Below are 18,491 nucleotides of genomic sequence, written 5' to 3'. Positions count from 1 at the left end.
GGGCAGAAGGCCTGGGGGTGTGAGTTATTTCCTGGCAGCAGACTCCACACAGACAAAACCATCAGAGATCTCTGGACAGCTGTCCAGGAAGAGGAGCTGGGACAACAAACAGCAGAACAAAACAGCAAAGCAAGACAGCCCGGCATGGCCTGTGGGTCAGAACGACTGTCCAACGGGTGTTTGGCAATCTATCAGTGGACAGGGGGTCACACTGAGAGCCAAACAGGTGGTCAGAGGCTGTTTGTGATCATGTGACATATATCTAGAATTCTGTCACAGTTCCTGGCTCAAAACCCCCTCACCAGGACAGGCCAGGGGAGCTAGAGGCAGATCCCAGGCCCTGCCATCCTCCCACCCCTTAGCCTTTCGGTCTTGGAGCTGGACATGAGAACCGCCTCTGGCCCATGCTGGCAGAGGGTCATAAGCCCCCTCATTCCAAAGGGTTCTGCCTCATGCCCCGGAAGAAGGTCCCTACACAAAGGGACCCAGAAGGACAGGAATGGAGCTACCTGGCGGGGGCTCCCCACGTAGCCCATTAGATCCTGCTCTGCACCCCTCCCCTGACCTCGCCCCATTAGATCCTGCTCTGCACCCTTCCCCTAACCTGCCTGTGCAACTCTGCATCTGAGACCTTCGTCTTGTCCTCTGTAATAATCCTGTCAATCAAAGTAGACGCCTCCCCTGAATTCTGTGAGCCAAGGAACCAAGCCTAAGGAAGCAGCCTGGAGGAACCCCGACTTGTAGCTGGGCTTATGACTGGCATCTAAGCTAAGGGGAGGGGCAGTCTTGGGGACTGAGCCCTTCACCTGTGGAATCTGACACCATGACCAGAGGAAACAGGATCAGAGGCACCCAGCTGGCGCCAGTGACTTCAGCTGTGATGGCTTCTTCCGGGTGAAACCCCACTCACTTGGTGTGACGTTCTTTCTGTTGACCGTGGCGTGGCAGGAGAAGACAAGCAGGACACTGATGTATCCAGATGCATGTCTTATTTCCTTGAACCTATTAAGTTCTTGCATAACTATACTTTTCCTCTAGCAGCTAGCCCTGAGTGCACAGGCAGAAGTGACCGAGTCATCATGAGCATCGAGGATTTCCCTTGGTGTACCATTTCTTTTCTAAGTGGGAATCTCACTGTATGGGACAGATTCCGAATAGCCGGGGCAGCTACGAACCATGCAGAAATGACCGTCATGTGCACTTAGCAACCTTCTGCTTCTTATTACCCTGAAATTCAAGCTCTGGAGCACAACATGTGGTTCTGAGTTGGGCTCTCCGTGCAGAGAAGACAAGGCACACACACACACCCACACCTCCCAGGTCCAGCCTATTTGCATTCTGAGACGCCCGCAGCCACCCAAGGGAAGGGCGATTTTATTTTGTACAGTGACAGTTGAGCTCCCTTGGCTGGCTCATCTGCACACCCCCGCACTCCCTGTGACTTTAAATTGCTCAGCGAGTAACTCTGTCGGGCTTGTAAGCAGCAGTCAAGCAGGTGCCCCCCACCCCCACCCCCGACAACTGCTGCTCTGCCCAGTGCCCCGTCCTTCTGCCTGTGAGTCTGATTAGTCTCTGAAGGTGCGGGCTCTTGGGCTGCGGCTGTGTGGTAACCCTGTGTGCCCTGCAGCACTTCTCACAGGGGTGGTGGTTGGCAGGTGCGGGCACTAGGACAGGAGGGGCACGTGTCCTGGGGAGAGGAAGGGGCCAGGGCTCCCTCCTGTGGAGCTCCAACCCTGCTCAAGAAAGCCAAAAGAGGTGAAGGGACTTGGTCAAGAGTGGAGGTTTGATTTAGGATGTGAAACAGACCTCACACCAGTTTCTTTTAGGAAACTACATGGCAGCACTGGGTAGAGGGGATGGCGGTGAGACTTTCCCCACCCCTTGGCCTGGTGACACACAATGACGCTGGTTAAAGGAGTGCACTTCATCCCTTCGACCCATCAGATCCTACCACCTACTGTTTGCCTTCCAATGAACGCCGTCAGCACCCCTAGTAAATAGCCCATTTTAAAAAGCAGATTGAGATGCATTTTATATTCCATTAAGTTCAGCTGCTTAAAGTACGCTATTTAATATTTTTCATGGATTTGTGGGGCTATGCAACCATCCCTATAATCTAATTTGAATGTTTTTATCATCTGAAAAGAAGCACTGCACTGCCCCAGCCTCTTCCCATCTTCCCCCCACCCTTGCCTGCCACTCCTTCCTCCAGCCTGGATACTCACTACCCTGGATTTGCCTCTCTAGATTTGCCTATTTTGATAATTTTCTCCATATGAGTTCATACAGAATCTGGTCTTCCACGTGGTGTAATTCTCTGAAGTTTGTCCATGCTGGAGCAGCATGGTGCGGTCATGCGGGTGAGCCATTCCTCTCTGTTGCTGAATGGCATGGCACCGTATGGACAACTACTTGGTTTATTGGCTTATCAGCTGATGGACTGTGGGGATGTTTCTGCATTTTGGATATTATAAATAGTGCTGCTAGGAACATACAGGTGCCAACATTTGTGTGAATGTATGTTCTTGTTTCTCCTGGGTACATATCTGGGAGTAGGATTTCTGGGTCACATGGTCACTTCCTCTTATCATTTTGAGGAACTACCAAACTGCTCCGAAAGTCAGCCCCATCTTCCATTTCCACTGGCATTGTCCAAGGGTTCCTCTCTCTCCACTGTCCTTCCCATAGTCTTCTTTCATATCACAGCCTCCCTGGAGAGTACAAAGTGGACCTCCTGTGGTTGTGATTTGCAATTCCCTGAGGCTAATGCAGGATGGTCCCCAGATAGCTGTCACCAGCCCTGGTCCCCTCCCTGTCTTCTTGCTCATAGTTTTCAGAAGAACTGTAGAACATGTTAGGAATACAACATCCCAAGATGGGAGAGGAAGGACTGTCTGGGACAGTGGGCTTGGTCCCTCTCTCCCCAGAGGCAGGAAGCTCTTCAATGCTGTAGCCCAGCAAATCATCTTCCCTGAGGTGCATAACCCAGGCAGGCCACCTTTGGGTCTCTCTGCTGCAGAGTAAGTGGGTGCTCAGAGGAGACTCCAGCTTTCCCCAGCCTTGGGGGACCAGCTGTTTGTGATTTTTTTTCTCCCTTCTTTTCTCCTTGGCTGCCTATCCGTAACAAATCTGCTTTACAAAATGTGTGCACGCGTGTCCTATCTGACCAGGTCTGAGCAGACAGTACAACTGCGGCTCAGGATGCAGGGGGCAGAGAGTGGACCTCCTCCTATTCCTGGTGGTTGGCACAGGGCTGACCCTGTTGTCCTGATGCAGTAGGAGGTCTCCTTTGGATTGGTTATTAGTGGTTGAAATCTTTTCGCATGCTTAGTTAGCCACTGTCTATCTCCTTTGGGGAAATGTCTTTTCAAATAATTTGGATATTTTTAAATTGGATTGTCTTTTTACTATGGAGTTTTGAGTTCTTCATATGTATTCTGCATACAAGTTTCTTATCAAATATGTAATATTTCCTCTGAGTCAGTAGGTTGTCTTTTCTTGCTGGCATCCTTTGAATACAAAAGTTTAATTTTGATGAAATTCAACTTTTCATTTGTGTTTTTAGTTATGTATCTAAGAAAACATCACCTGACTGACCTCAAATAACAAAGGTTTATGTGCGTATTGTTTGCTCAGAACTTTATAGTCCAGTTTTGACATTTAAGCCTATCATCCACTTTGAGCCAAAGCCTGTATATGGTGTGAGGTAGGGTCCAACTTCGTGCTTTTGCATGCGCCTCACCAGTGGTCCCATTACCATTTGTTCAAAAGGCTATTCCAGTGAATTGTGTTGGCCTCTTTGTCAAAAGTCAATTGGCCATTAAGTCTTCTGGACTTAATGACCTATAAGTCTACCTTCAAATGCCCTATTTCAGAAAAATCATTGTATTCACTATATTATCCATATAGAAAAAGCATACATTTTAAATGTATAATTTTGATTAACTTTTTGCAAACTGATCATACCTGTGTAGCCAACATTTAGAAATGTAACACTATTAGTACCTTGCAACCCACTTGAACCTTTCCTAGTCACTGACCACAAAGGTGACCACTCTCCTGACCAATCAGCACAGATTGGTCTTTCCTTTTTTGTATTATATACAAATGGAACCACACAGCATGTACTGTCTCCTGTCTGTCTTCTTCCCCCTGCGTTATGCTATGAGGTCTGTCCATGTTGCTGTGTACAGCAGTTGCTCATTCACTCTCACTGATGCGTACTGTTCCATTATCTGGAATTGTGGTTTCTGCTTATTCATTCTGCTGTCGATGGCATTGGGTTGTTTCCAGGTTTTGGTTCTTGGGAGCAGAACCCCTTTTCAAAGTCGCTGTACAAATTTACACCAAAATAAGAGCATCTTTTTATCAAAAGACATTCACAGAGTGAAAGGTCCATAGAGAAGAAGATGTTTGCCATACGTACAGTCCCCTCAGAAAAAGCAAAAAAATCTTACAAATCAGCTACTAAATTGAGACAGCCCAGTAGAAAAGCAGACACGGGACATGAGAGAGAACAAGGACCAAAACCACATGGACAGTGCTCAACTTCATCCATCACCAGGGACCTGCCACAGTGTGGCACAGTCACCCATGGAGTGGTGCAGGTATCAGTGAGAATGTGCAGACTGGAAACTCCCATGCACTTCTTTCAGGAGGTTGGAACAGGTACATTAGCCTTTCAAAGTTTGCTCATGTATCACCACAAGGTTTTCAGTATTAGGAGATTGTGCAGCCCGCCCCCCGCCCCTTCTATTCTTTCAAGACAAGTTATCAGAGTTTTAAGCTGTGTTGAGTGTTAAAATTGTGTCCATGTGTAGGACTTTGGTGAGTAAAGGCGATCCCCAAGCTACTGCCTGTTAAGCATTACCCTTTTTTATTCTGTGGTGTGTTTCTTAGAAAATGGCAAAGTCTGATCCTAAGCCTAGTCTGCAGTCTTACTGTGCACAGGAGGGATGGAGCAATTTTAAAGTGAGTGGGGATACAAGCCTGTGGGGGTAGCACCATCCACCCCACTTCCTTGTGTAACGCGGACCCCATGGCTTCCACCTGGCTCTGTCCGCACCCCCACCCACCTGGGGCTCACCGCCTGCTCCTGGCCTGGGATCAGGTCTTGGCTCCTGCAAACAGGGTCTTGCTTGCCTGCAGCCTGCCCTGGGTTCTGCTGAGGCTTCAGTCTGCCTGTGGGTCATCATCCGTGGGTGCTACCAAGAACTGGGCACAGGAAGCCAAAGCAGGGACTGGAGTGGCCCTGGGGAATGGGGAGGCCAGAGCCAGAAGTCTTGAGGGTGGGCACAGAGGTTGAAGCCTAGATTCAATCGCCTTCCTCAAAGAACACACTGACCGTCCATTGTCCATTCTGTTCTCAGTCAAAAGCATGTGGGTGGAGTGGAGTCCATCCCCAGTTCCAGGAAGCTGAGGTGACTAGAGAATGACCACACCAAGATTATCCCTCCCTGGCCACAGAGACCGGTGCAGGTGCAGGAGCATGATCAGGGCTCCGTGGTGTAGTTGGGGGGAGTTGCTTTTTCCACCGAAGAGGCTGGAAAGAGAAAGCTCTGGGGTTTGGGGGGTGTTTAGTCGGCTTTTTTTTTTTTTTCTGCTGCTGTGATCAAAAGGCCCAACAAGAATAATTTTAGAGGAGGAGAAGTTTACTTGGGGACTCGTGGTTTCGGGGGTCTCAGTGGACTCCACACTCTGGGATCCAGGTGAGGCAAAGCATCATGGGAGGGTGTGGCAAAGGAAAGCAGCACCAGGAAGCAGAGCGAGAGGAGAGCTCTCCTCACCACTCCCAAATACCAACCCCAGTGGCAGGCCTCCAGGGACCAGCTCCTCCAGCCACACCCCCCACCTCCAAGTCCCCCCAGTAACCCCTATCAGGGTTAGCACACTGATCAGGCTCAGGGTCTTGTGCTGTGTCACACAGGAGCTTTGGGGGACACCCCACATCCAAACCGTGACAGGTGGACATCTTGCTAGTCGGAGGGGGCTTGTCTTTGAAAGGAGACAGACCGAAGAGCCGAGAAGCAGGGGAGGCCAGGTCCAGTGACAATGCTGGACTGCCTCCACCCCTCGGTGCTGAGGAGCAGGCTGCTCCTGGGCCTGTCAAAGAGGGAGTCAGCGCTTTCCTCTTTCACAAGAAAGCCAGTTTGTGTTGATTTCTCCCACCAAAATAAATCTGAGTAGTTCCACAGGCAAGGACAGCGGGTGCTTGTGGCTTGCCAGGGAGCTACAAGATTTAAGGAAAGGTTGATGGGTCACGTGGGTGGGAATGGAGACACGGGTCCCCAACTCTGCTCTGTGCAGCGAAGCTGTGCATCTGTCTGCTTTGAGTGTTGGGGTTTTTTTTTCATAGAAAATTTCACAAGAAAATCAGATTTTTCTCTAAAAAAAATTATGCACCATTAGGTGAGAGAATTAACAGATAACAACAATAACAATAAACACCAGCCTGGGATTTTTTTCTTAGAATAAAGCCTGTATGTCTGATTTGCCAGTCCTGTGACATACCCGGGGTCAGTTTCTAATACTCCAAGACTTCTCTGAGGAGACTGTGGTAAAAGTTACTAACATGAAGTTTTTGGTATTAAATTGTAACATGTAATGTTCTTCATAATTTGATGAGGCAATATTTCCCAAATGACCAATGCCTGGGAAAGATCCATTCAAAGTGCCAGATACATTCATGGATTTTTATGGGACAGACTTGCAAAGTTCATCCAGGTGATTTCAGTTTCCATGTTGCAACTGACCCTTAAGAAATGACAACTACAGGGTTTTGGTGTAGTATCAAGGGAGAGCCACAGAGCCATCAAATTCCTCCTTCCTTTTCCTTAAATATCGGAGGCCAATTTTCTTCATATTTTTCAACTAAAAGAACATATCACAACAGTTGGAATGAGGAGGCAGAAGTGAGAATATAGCTGTCCTGTTTTAAGCTGACCACTGAGGGTTTAAGGGCAGGGCGCAGTGGCGCTCCCTCGCAATCACAGCTCCTCGGGAGGCTGGAGGAGTAACTTAGCAAGAGCCTGTCTCAAAATCAAGTTGAAAAAGGGGCTGGGGGATGTAGCCCAGAGGCAGAGCACTTGCCTAGCATGAGTGTGGTCCTGGGTTCAATCCCTAGCACCACACCAAAAAACAACAAAAAATAAATAAAAAACCCCCAATGTTTATGGAAATGTAAAATAATGCCTCTTTTCATGACTTTTTTTCCTTTGGAAAATATAGTTGTGTCTCATACATACCTTTAAGGGTTAGTATGTATTAAGTTTTATTATTTTAAATTAAATAATAGCCAATTTTTGTTTTGATTTCTAATGGAATAAAGGTCAGTAGATCTAACCCAGGTAAATAAAAGCCCTTTGGGATCCTTGATAACGTTGAAGTATGTAAAAGGATCTGGAGACGGCCTTGTTTGAGCCTGGCTGGTCAGTGGGCAGCTGGGTGTTTAGCTCATAAGCACACAAATGAGAACGCAACTGCCAATCACAGAGAGTGGCAGGCAAAGGGCCAGGTGCCGAGACAGGCACTGGGGCCTAATGGGAATGGAGGTGGAGGCAGAGGTGGCTTAAGCTGAGATCTGAGGGAGTGCCCCGGGTGAGTCTGGCATGAGATGGGGCAGGGGCCAAATCCTGCAGGCTGTTGCAGAAATTGCGAAGTTTTGGGTATTTTGTCCTAAGTGCATACTAGTGACCATGATGGGAGTTGCTATCACATAATCAGACTTGACTCTGTAAAGGATCACTGATTATCCTGTGGAGCAAGGATTGGAAGGGGACAAGAAGCCAGGTGAGACAGGCTACGGTGTCTAGGAGGGAGGCGGCTGTGGACATGGAGCCACCTGGGTAGAATGGAGCAGGGGAGGGTGCCTCCCTCAGAGCTGTCCTGCCCCTGTGGTCAGGGATCCCAATCCTAGGTGTCTCGAAGACTAAGCATCCACCACACCAATGTTATAGACACCCTGGGTCTGTGAGTATTTGTGTGCGTGCGTGTTACTGAATTGCCATCCTGCCTTGGACGGTTTGGCTGGGGAGAGATTGATGAAGCCTCTCTCAGAGCTCCACCTTGTGGACAGTGGTGGAAAGGTTTTTTTGTTGGTTGGTTTGGGGTGTTGTTGGTTTAACCACTGGAGAAAGAGCAATAGCTACTTAAGATACCAATTTCTCCACGAGGTTCACAGCTATCAGCCACCCCAGGCCCTTCTCGGACAGAGATGTGATATGAACACATTCAACACGGTTAAGTTTAAACCCGTTCTCTGAAAATAACTGTTCGAATTCATTCAAGGTGATCCTCTCTGATGGCTTTTTAACACAGTTATTTCCCAAAGTCACCTTTTATTTAGATAGCTCCTGATGGCCACCAATACCTTTTGTTTTTATGCCAAAATGTGCTCCATTGTCACTGCCATTTTCTCCTGAGGTGGGGTGGCCTTTTGCTCTGGCGTCAGCCTGCGGGCAGTGGTGTTACCTGCCTTTGTCCACTAGGTGGCCTCCCCTGAGACCAGGCTTTTCTGCTGCGTTTCCTGTTGTGTCAGCTGTGCCCTCAGCTGGGCCCTGGCTACTCCTTGCTGGTCTGTCGCTCTGGGCTCCTCCGGAGGCCCTCCCACTGTAGGACTGGCTTCTCCAGGTGTTGGGAAGTCCCCTGGGGTGAGGCAGATCCCTCTCTCGCCCAGAGAAAGGCAGGCTGGGGTTATCACCTTAGTCCAGCACGATGCTGTCATAACCAGGGAAACCCAGCCTTACCTTCTCCTCGTGGTATCTGGGCTCCTCGAAGCTCTCTGTCACCTGGCTGGGTTCCCCAGTGTTGGTCCAGGCCTTGTGCCTGGCCCCCAGCTCTGGCTGGGGGCTTGGATTGGGAAGAGCTTTCCTCCTCTCTCCCGGGCCTGCCTCCTCCCCCAGCATGGGCAGGGGAATGCCTGCCATGGTTCAGTTGAGTTCACCTCGGGCTTCCTCCTGCCTCCTGGCTATCTCTCCGGCCTCCCCGCAGGGCTCGTGAACTTGAGGGACACTGGGATCCTCGGGTCAGCGTCGGGTTGGCTCTCTGCCTGCCTGGTCTTCTCTGTATGTGACCCCACCCCAGGCCATCCTGTGACCCACTCTCTGTGACTCCCAGGTGTGTTTATCTGCTCTAGATGCTCCTGATCCCTCCTCTCAGCTCCCTGTTAGTGAAAGACATGAACTTGGCATTTCCTCCCCTCTGAGCCTGCTGTTCCCTTCCTGCACCCAAACACAGCGAAGGTGTGACCTGCCATGGCTCCCACTGGAGCCTGGACGTCCTTCCAGACCCCTGCTTCCCTCTCTCTGGCACCTGTGGCCTGTCCTGCCTTCTCTGCTGTCACCAACAGGTGTTCCGTCTGTGTGAATTACCAGCCCTCTGCTCTGGCCATCACTGGCTCCACCGCTGGGACGGCCACCCAGCTGATCTCTGCATCCGTCTGGGCTCTTGCTATTCTGTTTTCCACACTGAGGCACCTTTCAAAATGCAGATCTTCTCAGGCCTCTAGAATCTTCCCAGGCACCTCAGCGCCATGGTCTGAGGCCTCCTGCTGCTCTCCAGAGCTGCCTCCTCCTTCTCTCCAGCCTCCTCCTCCTTCTCTCCAGCCTCCTCCTCCTTCTCTCCAGCCTCCTCCTCCTGCTCTACAGCCTCCTCCTGCTCTACAGCCCAGCTCAGCAGCTGCTCCAGTTCCTTCACCCCGTCTGCTCTCCTAGGTGCCTCTCCAGGCCTCCAGATCCTCCTGGGAGACACCTTTCTTGGCCACCAGTCCTGAACTCTGAGAGGACACGTCCAGAGTCCCTTCCCTTGGAATGCTCACCGGGTTTCCAAGTGTGTGCCCACTAAAGTAGGTTAGTGCCATCAAAGAAGAGCACAGGAGCTCGAGGAGGAGAAGAAGGGGTGTGTGACTCACTCCCCGCATTTCCCAGAACCCCACAGTGCCTGGCACAGGGGAGTGCTAAGCCACCTGGTGGAATGAGCCAACAGCTGGTCTAGTCTCCAAGGCCTGAAAGCTATTGCGACATTTGACGTATGTGTCCATAGTGTGCTACCTGAATCAAGGTCACAGTGTGGCCAAAGGTTGCACAGATCTGGACAGTGTGACACCAGCTTCTCTGTTATTTCTGCAGGGTGAGGTACAGGGAACCTCAGGTCTGTTGTCCCTGCCCTGGTCCTACCTGGCCTGTGACACAGGTGAGCATATACTGGAAACATGATCCATGCTGTTCCTTGAAGAACAAGTAATGATTTGGGGGCAGGGGGACATAATAGTCTAATGTTAATATTTACAGAAGAAAAATATTTGCCATCTCCTCCAAGCTCCATTAAAGACACAGTTGGTTTAGGTCACTATTCAGAAAAATTAATATCTCCATTTTCAAGCAAATAATTTTCTCCTGCTTTAAGCCTGAGAAGGTAAAAGGACAATTTGAGTCATTTTTCTCAAAACTCAGAAGTTCAAAGGTGAACTCAGAGCCTGAGGAAATTTCTAGCTTCTTCTAAATAATACAGCTTCATCTCAAAAAAATTCGAGTATTGCTGGGTGCCCTGCTTCTAAGAGGAAAACTCATCTTCACCCACATTGACATTCAAAGTGATGAATACCCTTACATATCATAATTATTATATCTTTACATATAAAACATAGGTACTTAATCTTTCCTGCACTATTTTACTTATTTATAGACTTGTTCTGGGAATAATTTAACAGAGATTACAACAACATAAAAAATATGGCAAACTAACATAAATTATGAACAGATTAAAAATTCAAAGGGAAATAAGGGCAGAAACAGAATATGGTAACAGGGGTGAGGCTGCTTTACAAATGCCTTTGTGGGGTCTATGCTGCTGCCAGGGACCTGCTGGTCACCTACCAACAGCCATTCTGCTGTCCTCTGCAGACCCTGACTTTGTTCTTTGCCCAGTGTCTGGTGCTCAGTCCCAGAGGATGAGCAGGATTGAGCTAAGGGCTGTGGGCCTCCTAGCTAGGCCATTCTTGTAGAAAGGAATGTCCTCATTGTCCGAGGCTCCTGTGAGATCTCTTAGAGTTAAGTGCTTCTCACCAGGGCACTTAATGTGATTCCTAATTCTGCTCCAAGCTTTCCAGCTGTCAACACCAAGAGGGACATTGAGTAAGTAACAACCCAGTGTTCATTAAACCCTCACAGGCCAGCAGCTCAGCAAAAGCAACATGGCTACGTCTAAGACCAAATAAGACCGGGGTCTGTAGGGACTCACTCATTTATCCGATGTGTTAAAAATCCCAAATGAAAACACTGATGATAAAGACAGTGTAATCAGCAATCCAAGCCAAATTGGCTTCCTCTTTTGACATAATTTATTACTCACCTTGAAGTTTCATTTTCTGCATGTTCCTTAAGTTAAACATTGTTCTGGAGCCAAATGAAAATGCACTTAATAATTAATGTGGACAACGAGTGCAGAAAAGTCGTGCTTTGGAAACTGACCCTTGGTTTCCAAATTCCAAGCCCTGAGTCTGTGAGTTGGCAGACCAGCAAGGTCTAGGTGGTTCCCAGGGACATCTTCTAGAAAGAATATGTGTGACTCCATCTCTTCAAAACATAGGAAGGCACTTAACAGAACAGAGGGACCCCATGCTTAAAAGAACTGGTTTCCTCTGTAAACACTGACATGAGAGGTTTTATTTTTATCCAGGATCTTATTTTACAGAGAATAAGACATGCCTCAGTTTTTGTTTATTGATATCATTAATATTTATCTTATGAAAAAGAAACAAATTTAACACTGGAAAGAATGCAGCAATACCGCAATGGAAAGAGGGTGTCTCCTGGCAGGCTCCCCTTGACCACTTGGTGCCCCTGCACCTGGCCAGAGCAGCCTGCCCACCAGGAGGAGCTCCCTTCCAGCCCAAGGAGCCCGTTTACCATTTGAGGACAAGAACTTGCCCACGTGGGCAGGCGAGTGTGTCCTTGGAGGGGAACGGTCCCCCTGCCAGGAGTCTCCGAGAAGGCTTGTGTTCTTGCCATGACTGAGAGGGGATGACGTACTGCCGATGACATCACCCCCAAATGGAAACTGGCTGCCTGCTCCCGTAGTCCCCATGAAGAACCAGAGCAGAAGAGGAACTTGGAAAGAGCAGGCGCAGGAGAGGCTTCCTATCGTCCTTTGGGTGAAAGGAAGGCGTGAGGTTAAGGAGCTGAGGGCCTGCTGGGAAGACCCTGGTGCGAGCGCTGTTTCTCTATGATGCCAATGCCGATGGCACTGCCGGGATGGAGGGGGGGACTTAGCAGGGAGAAAACCAAAGGCTACTCGTGGTAATTTCAATGGCGCTCATGTCGGGAATGTAGAAATCACCCACACCCACCCTAGCTTTTGCACCCCAACAGTTCAGAGACTTAGACTTTATCGCACAACCTGGTTTTCTCTTTAGAAAAAGGGACCAGTCCCATTCCAGGTGATGGTGGCCTCTCTCCACTTGGTTCTGATTGCCATCTCCAGGGGAGAGAACCGTCTTCCGGGTCTGTGTCCGTCTTCACGTCCGCCCCTCTCCCAGTGATGGGAGTGTGTATCTGGGGGAAGGAACACCAGCGTCTACCCCGACCCATGTACACCCTTCCCGAGGAGGCCAGGACAGACGGAGAAGAGGGAGGCTGGGCAGGAGGTGGGCCTAGGCTTTAGAGCTGGGGAAGTGGAGGGAGGCCCGCACCCACCCCGGGGGACTCTGGGGAGTCGCATGGGTTAATGTGAGGGGAGCTTTCAACACAGGGCCCAGAACAGAATGTGTGGGCTGCCTGCGAGCTAATAAAAACACCGTGGCTTCCTCAAAGAGGAAAGTTAAATTAGAAATGGCAATATATTTTAAGGAACATCTTGTCAATATCACCCTAAATTAAATGGGCTAATATGTGTTTTTCACAATTAAAGAAAAAGAATTAGAAGCTGCACAGATAAGATGGTCACTCGGTTACTTTTCCAAGTCAGTGACAGTAATGGAGGATGATGTAATGCCAGGATATGGTGCCCAGTGCTGACTGGGATATGGCCAGGCTCCAGAGAGAGAGCCAGGGCTGCCCGATACAGACTCCAGCCTGCCTGCTTCAGGACCGAGTCCGAGGGCCAGTGCACGACAGAGTGGTGAGGAGGACCTCATGAGGATGGTGGGGACTGTGCCTCATCCCCCAAGGGCTTTCCTGTGGCCAGCCAGACTCTGGCCCAGGGCAAGCCCTCCAAGGTGCCTTCTGAGCTAGTCTGAACAGAAATGCACCCCTAGTTTGTCTGATCTTGTCGCTGGATGATCACCTGATGTCTGGTTGTGACACAGAATCGGCCAGTTGGAACTCCCTCTCCCCACTTTCCCCTTCTCTTCTTTTTTAAATGTCTCTCTTCAGGCATTACATACTGCAAAAATAAAAAGTCCTGGACAAGGCTGTTTGGAAAGTTGCCTCTTTGCCCTTTGTGTTTTCTAGTACCTAAGTTGTTTGTTTCTTTGTGTTTTCCTACCGCGCCCCTTTCCTTTTCCAGGGTGTAGAATGCCCACATTGAAGGCTGGGTTTAGACCCGTGGGATTGTGCCGGGCTTCCTTTCAGGACTGAGCCCGAGCACTTTCCTGCAGAGCCAGCGTGACTACCACACAGGTGTTAACCAATGGCCGCTGCGTCTCTGTGGGCCCAGCAGAGCCCGCAGGCCCAGGTCTGAAGTGCTCACCTACGGTAAGATGCGAGGGCCTCCTCTGCGAGCGCTGACCACTGTAGAGGTACAGATCAAAGACACGCTCCATTTTCCAGTCTGATAAGAGCTGCCTGTTTGTGCAAAAAAGGACGCTGCAGTTTCCATTGATGTTACACAGCCAGATGGGGAATCTGGGGGTCTTCAGCATGCTGCCCACCTGCAGGGGAGAGGGGCAGGAGAGGAAATGTGGGCCTCACCACCCCACAGAGGCAGGGCACCATCACTTGGAGGCGCTCTCTTTCTCTCTCTCTCTGTGTGTGTGTGTGTGTGTGTGTGCACCTGTGCGGGGTGGTGTGTGCTGTGTTGTGAGGCCCAGCCTGAGTCCTCCTCAGGGACCAGCTCGTGTCCTCAGGCAGGATTCTGCATTTCTGTGGGGCAAGGGGGACGCTGCAGTTTCTCTCTAATGGATTATATTCTCAAACTGCTTTTGGTGGCCTCGTGGAGGGGTGGAGGAGTCTTCATTTGGATTTAAGGCGAGGTAAAGAACAGCCCAGGATGGGAGTGCAGGGTGGGGTCAGAGAACCCTGACTCTGTCACTGAGGAGGGCCTCTGCTCTGTTCCCAAGACAGGACAGCATTTCATTCAGCAGGTGGCCGGATGTCTGCTCACCACTTCAGCTGCACAAGAGAGATGCTTAGCAGGCAGGGGAAAGCTACGGCAGTGGGCCGCAGACCACGGCACACGCAGCAGGCTCCCGGCTATTCTAGCTGGGAAGGTGTCCTCGAGGGCGGCGTCTGGTCATACCCCACGTGACACCATGTTCACTGGTTTAACCAGCTTGTTTTCTGTTTCCTCCAGGCAACTGTCAGTGCCTGAATTCCCACGGCTGGTGACTAGCCTCACACCCAGCACACGGCGGGGCCAAGGGGCAGGAGCAGTGGCCCGAGTATTTCAATGGCCCTGGAGGTACCAGGATATGGTAGTGTATTTCTATAAAAAAATAGTTACATTTTGATTAAAGACTTGGGGAAACACCTATTTTGAAAAAGACTTCCTTCAGAATTCATAAAGACAATTTTTTAAAATATTAAGGACAATTTAGCTTCTACTTAAAGAGATAAACAATGATTTCCACACAGTGCCCAGAAGTTTCGAGACCTCCTTCCCCGCCCCCTCTAGCTTGGCTCTATCCTACAATGGGAGGACCAACATTGCCATTTTGGTTTTTTTTCTTCTCAGTCCTCAGAGTTTACTCTTTGTTCAGGAACAAATTCTATTTTATAGAATATCCAGCTTTGGAAAATTATTACATGCTCTGTAAACCCAAGTATTAAAGGCTAATAACTTGACATTTTGATTTCTCAATAGTTCTGTTCAAATTCCTTCATTTTCTTCTGTTCACGCTCTTCAGTTGTGGGTGAGTGGATGAATCAGAGAGGCTTTCGTCTTTAAGCATTTTGCTTTTAGCTACTGGAGAAAGATTCTATTACCGTGCTTTAAGGAAATGATCTTAGCTTTAGTTGGTGGTCTTAGAACCAGCACCTCAGTCAGAACGTGCTCCTGGTGGGTGCTCCTCTCCTCCTCCTCCTGGCTGAGGCCCACTGAGTGTCTCACATACCCGAATATTCAGTGGGCATGGGCGTGGGTGTGGGCCTGGGGCTGGTCAGAATGCAGCAGCATGTGCTGCTGAAGCTCCCCTGGTGACTGGGATCACGCGTCCAGCCCAAGTTGCAGCTCACTTGAAACTTGTCGTCAGGAACACAATAAGCCACCTTTCTTAGGTTTCTTGCTGCTCTCCCTGCATTACGATCATGTATAATCAAAACACAATACGAAGGACATGGAATTGCTAAGGTTGGAAAACGTGGATAAACTGGGAGATGGAGAGAGGGCTGTTTGTCACCAACTGTCATTCCACTGGAATTTCAGGTGGACATTCTGGCTGGCTTCAAGTCAATGGAAGTCCCTGTACATTATGCCTGGATGGATGAAACAAAACATGCACTTACGGAACATCATTTCATAGAATCATCATAAGGAGGCAAACTTCAACGGCACCTCTCCAGGCCCACATCCACGCATTGCCACCTCAGGCCACAGCTTCTTTCCTGAACTCAAAGTTACCCCAGATATTGTTCAAGGAGGAGGAAAATGATGTAGTCCAAGTACAGCCACCTCCGGCCCCCCATGGTGATCAGCTGTCCCCTGGGCAGGCAGACTCCAAGGCTACCTGGGGAGATGTGGTGGAGAGGGGACTGTCATCTGGGACCATCATGGTGTGTGGGGAGCTAACTCCCTGAGGGGGCCTAAAGATGACCATGAGAATACACCCAACTTACGCCAGTCCTGCAGAAACCAACAAAACACCTCTTGCCCCAAGCCAGTCAGACATGGCCCCCTACATGAGCAGTTGGACTGAAATTTTCCACTTGAAGCATTTGTATTGCTGGATAGACACCGTTTACCAGCTACTCCCAAAGCAGGATCCAAGTATGTTTTATTGGTGAGATTCCACCAAGTCTGAATTTGTGCATGTTGCCATGGTGAGCAGGAAATTAAATTGGGATACAGAGGTGCTATAAATAAGACACCTTTCTCCTTAGGTTCACTCTTGGTGCAATAAGCCCGTAGCTGCCGTGCACACAGCCACCAAGCTTCACATACCACACATCCTTCAGACGAAGGTAGCATTGGAAGGACAGGAAGAAGGATGGACAGATTCCACACAGAGAAGGCCGCAACTGAGTCCATGTAATTCTTTATTACATGGCCTAGAGCGATGGTGCTCAGAGCGTGTTGCTGGGACCAAGTCCCCGAGGCCCCGGGCTGGCAATCTGAACGGGAGAAAGGTGTTGGCTACATTGCACTTTCTGCTCTGGGTCCCGGTGACGATTCCTGAGCATAACAGTTAACGGCCCTGCTCTCATCTCTGCCACCTGGAACACGGAGTCCGTGTCTCGTCCCTCACCGAGCTTGCAGGTATGTTGTGAAGACAAACTGGACAGTGGTTGCAGGGTGCGGTCTCAGAGGCCCAGAGCAGAGTGCAGCAAGCACAGCTCCAACTGGTTTTCAGGGTTGGATTTCCCCTACCAACTCTCTAAAGGGAAATGTAAAGAGGGAAAGGGCACCGCTGGGACCGTGGCAAGTGCTGCCAGGGTGCTGGGGACTAACTCGGGCCAGACCTAAATGGCTTCAGTCCCTTCCAAAAATGAGAGTTGATTTCTCTTCTCAGCGGCAGGTGTGAGGATAATGTGAACCTCCCAAGGCTTTCCAGATGGTGTTAGACTCAAACTGCTTTATGTTCTTGCTTAGGTACTGGAACCTCACAAACAAACCTGAATCCTCCAATAGGAAAGTAACAGGGAAGCTTCAAAATAGAGCCTCATCTTGCAGGGAGCTGGCCCCGTCCTGCAGGAACTGTCAGTCTGGTGGGCTCTGGGGGGCTTGCCATGTCAACAAATGACAGCTCCATCTTCTCTCTTTCTTTTTTTTAAATGTCACCCACTGGGCTGTGACATTGGGTTGAAAGACAAGTGTTTTTGTAGTCTCTGCAGTTGGATTGCAGAATCAGAAGAGATGGAGTTGGGAAAGACAGAGGCGGGAGAGGACAGGCCACCGGGCAACACAGCCCCGATGACAGAGAGCACGAGCTGTCCTTTCAAACTCAGAGACCTTTCTTAGGTTAGGTTTTTGTTATCAGTACAGTACATAAATATCACACTCAGGTTTGTCACACCTCCCCTCGACAGGCCACTACATACCCATAAAGCGCCTACCTGCCCAGTTGCACATCATGGGTGCTGGGTGCAGTCACCGTGCCTCAGGGGAAAGGAAGGGCAGTTGCAATGGAGGGTCTTCAATCCTGCCATGTGAGGGAGACTGTTTTGCAGCCCCCGTGGAGCTGCGGTCTTCCCTGGGTAGACTTTGGCTGGGCAATGTGTCTCAGGCCAACGCTGGGATACTGTGCAGTGTTAGTCGTCTGGTCCACTGGGGTCTCTGGTTAACACATCTCTGAGTACCACCAAGCTTGTCCGGTGGTTAGAAGTTCCACATTCCTGACAGGTGTGACCCACCAAACCGGAGTTGACGGAGGCAGAGCCTGTACACAGGCCCCTGAAGTTCACGATCATGGTGAACTCACAACTGCATTAGCCTTGAAGCCAGTGATGAAGTCCCTGCTGGTTGAGCACGACGGTCATGCCCTCTGAAACCTAGCCGTGATTGGCCACTGTCCCAATGTTGGGCCCACACCAGTCCATGTGCCCATGACGTGTTACAGACTGTAGAATACAGAGCTGTGTTTAGAAGGGACTGTGAAAGGGCTGATGGTGAAGTGGAATTCTAGGGACTGGCAGGCATATGCTTATCGTTGACCAGAAAACAGCCCGCGAAAGAGGGGACAGAATTGGGGCTTTGAATGAAGATAGAACTAACAGGGTTTTAACTCTGCCCCGTGCCTGGCTAGTGAGTTTGGGCAACTTCCTGCACGTCCTACGGTTTGGTCTTCTTTATCTCTAAGGCGAATGACCAAGCTGGGACTTGAAGTAACAATGATTATAGTTTTGAGTGGAAGTGAGGATTAAATGAAATCGGAGATCATTGCAGATGGCCCCCAGGAAGCCGGAACACAGTAGGTCTCAATGCATGTGGCTGTCCCCAGGATGAATAAAATGCCGTCGTATAGACTTCCCTTAACTGCCACGTGTCAGTGAGGCAGAGAACACACACACATGCGTATGTGTAGGGAGCTACTTCAATACTACATATGAGTTAGGGATCAGTTTTTTCCCAAATAATGAACTGATATGTAAGGAATAAAAAAAAAAAGTTGTCTGCAGGTGAAA

At 49.6% G+C, this 18,491-nt stretch overlaps 1 protein-coding gene across 1 annotated transcript in view; it reads right to left on the bottom strand.

Annotated features, from left to right (window-relative positions):
* Window positions 1–12,405: 12,405 nt before the first annotated feature.
* The window catches only part of Mindy4b (MINDY family member 4B), a 28,766-nt gene continuing 22,680 nt past the window's right edge, over window positions 12,406–18,491 (bottom strand). Inside the window, exons 11-12 of the mRNA XM_077793990.1 lie at window positions 13,684–13,864; window positions 12,406–12,548 (exon numbers count right to left, since the gene is read on the bottom strand). Of these exons, the coding sequence (XP_077650116.1) occupies window positions 12,406–12,548; window positions 13,684–13,864 (324 nt within the window). The remainder of the gene's footprint in view (window positions 12,549–13,683; window positions 13,865–18,491) is intronic.

This window comes from Urocitellus parryii, chromosome 2 (genome assembly GCF_045843805.1).
Source record: "Urocitellus parryii isolate mUroPar1 chromosome 2, mUroPar1.hap1, whole genome shotgun sequence".
Lineage (NCBI taxonomy): Eukaryota > Metazoa > Chordata > Mammalia > Rodentia > Sciuridae > Urocitellus > Urocitellus parryii.
The sequence above is the reverse complement of the archived record's forward strand: the minus strand, read 5'-3'. Positions and strand labels throughout refer to the sequence as shown.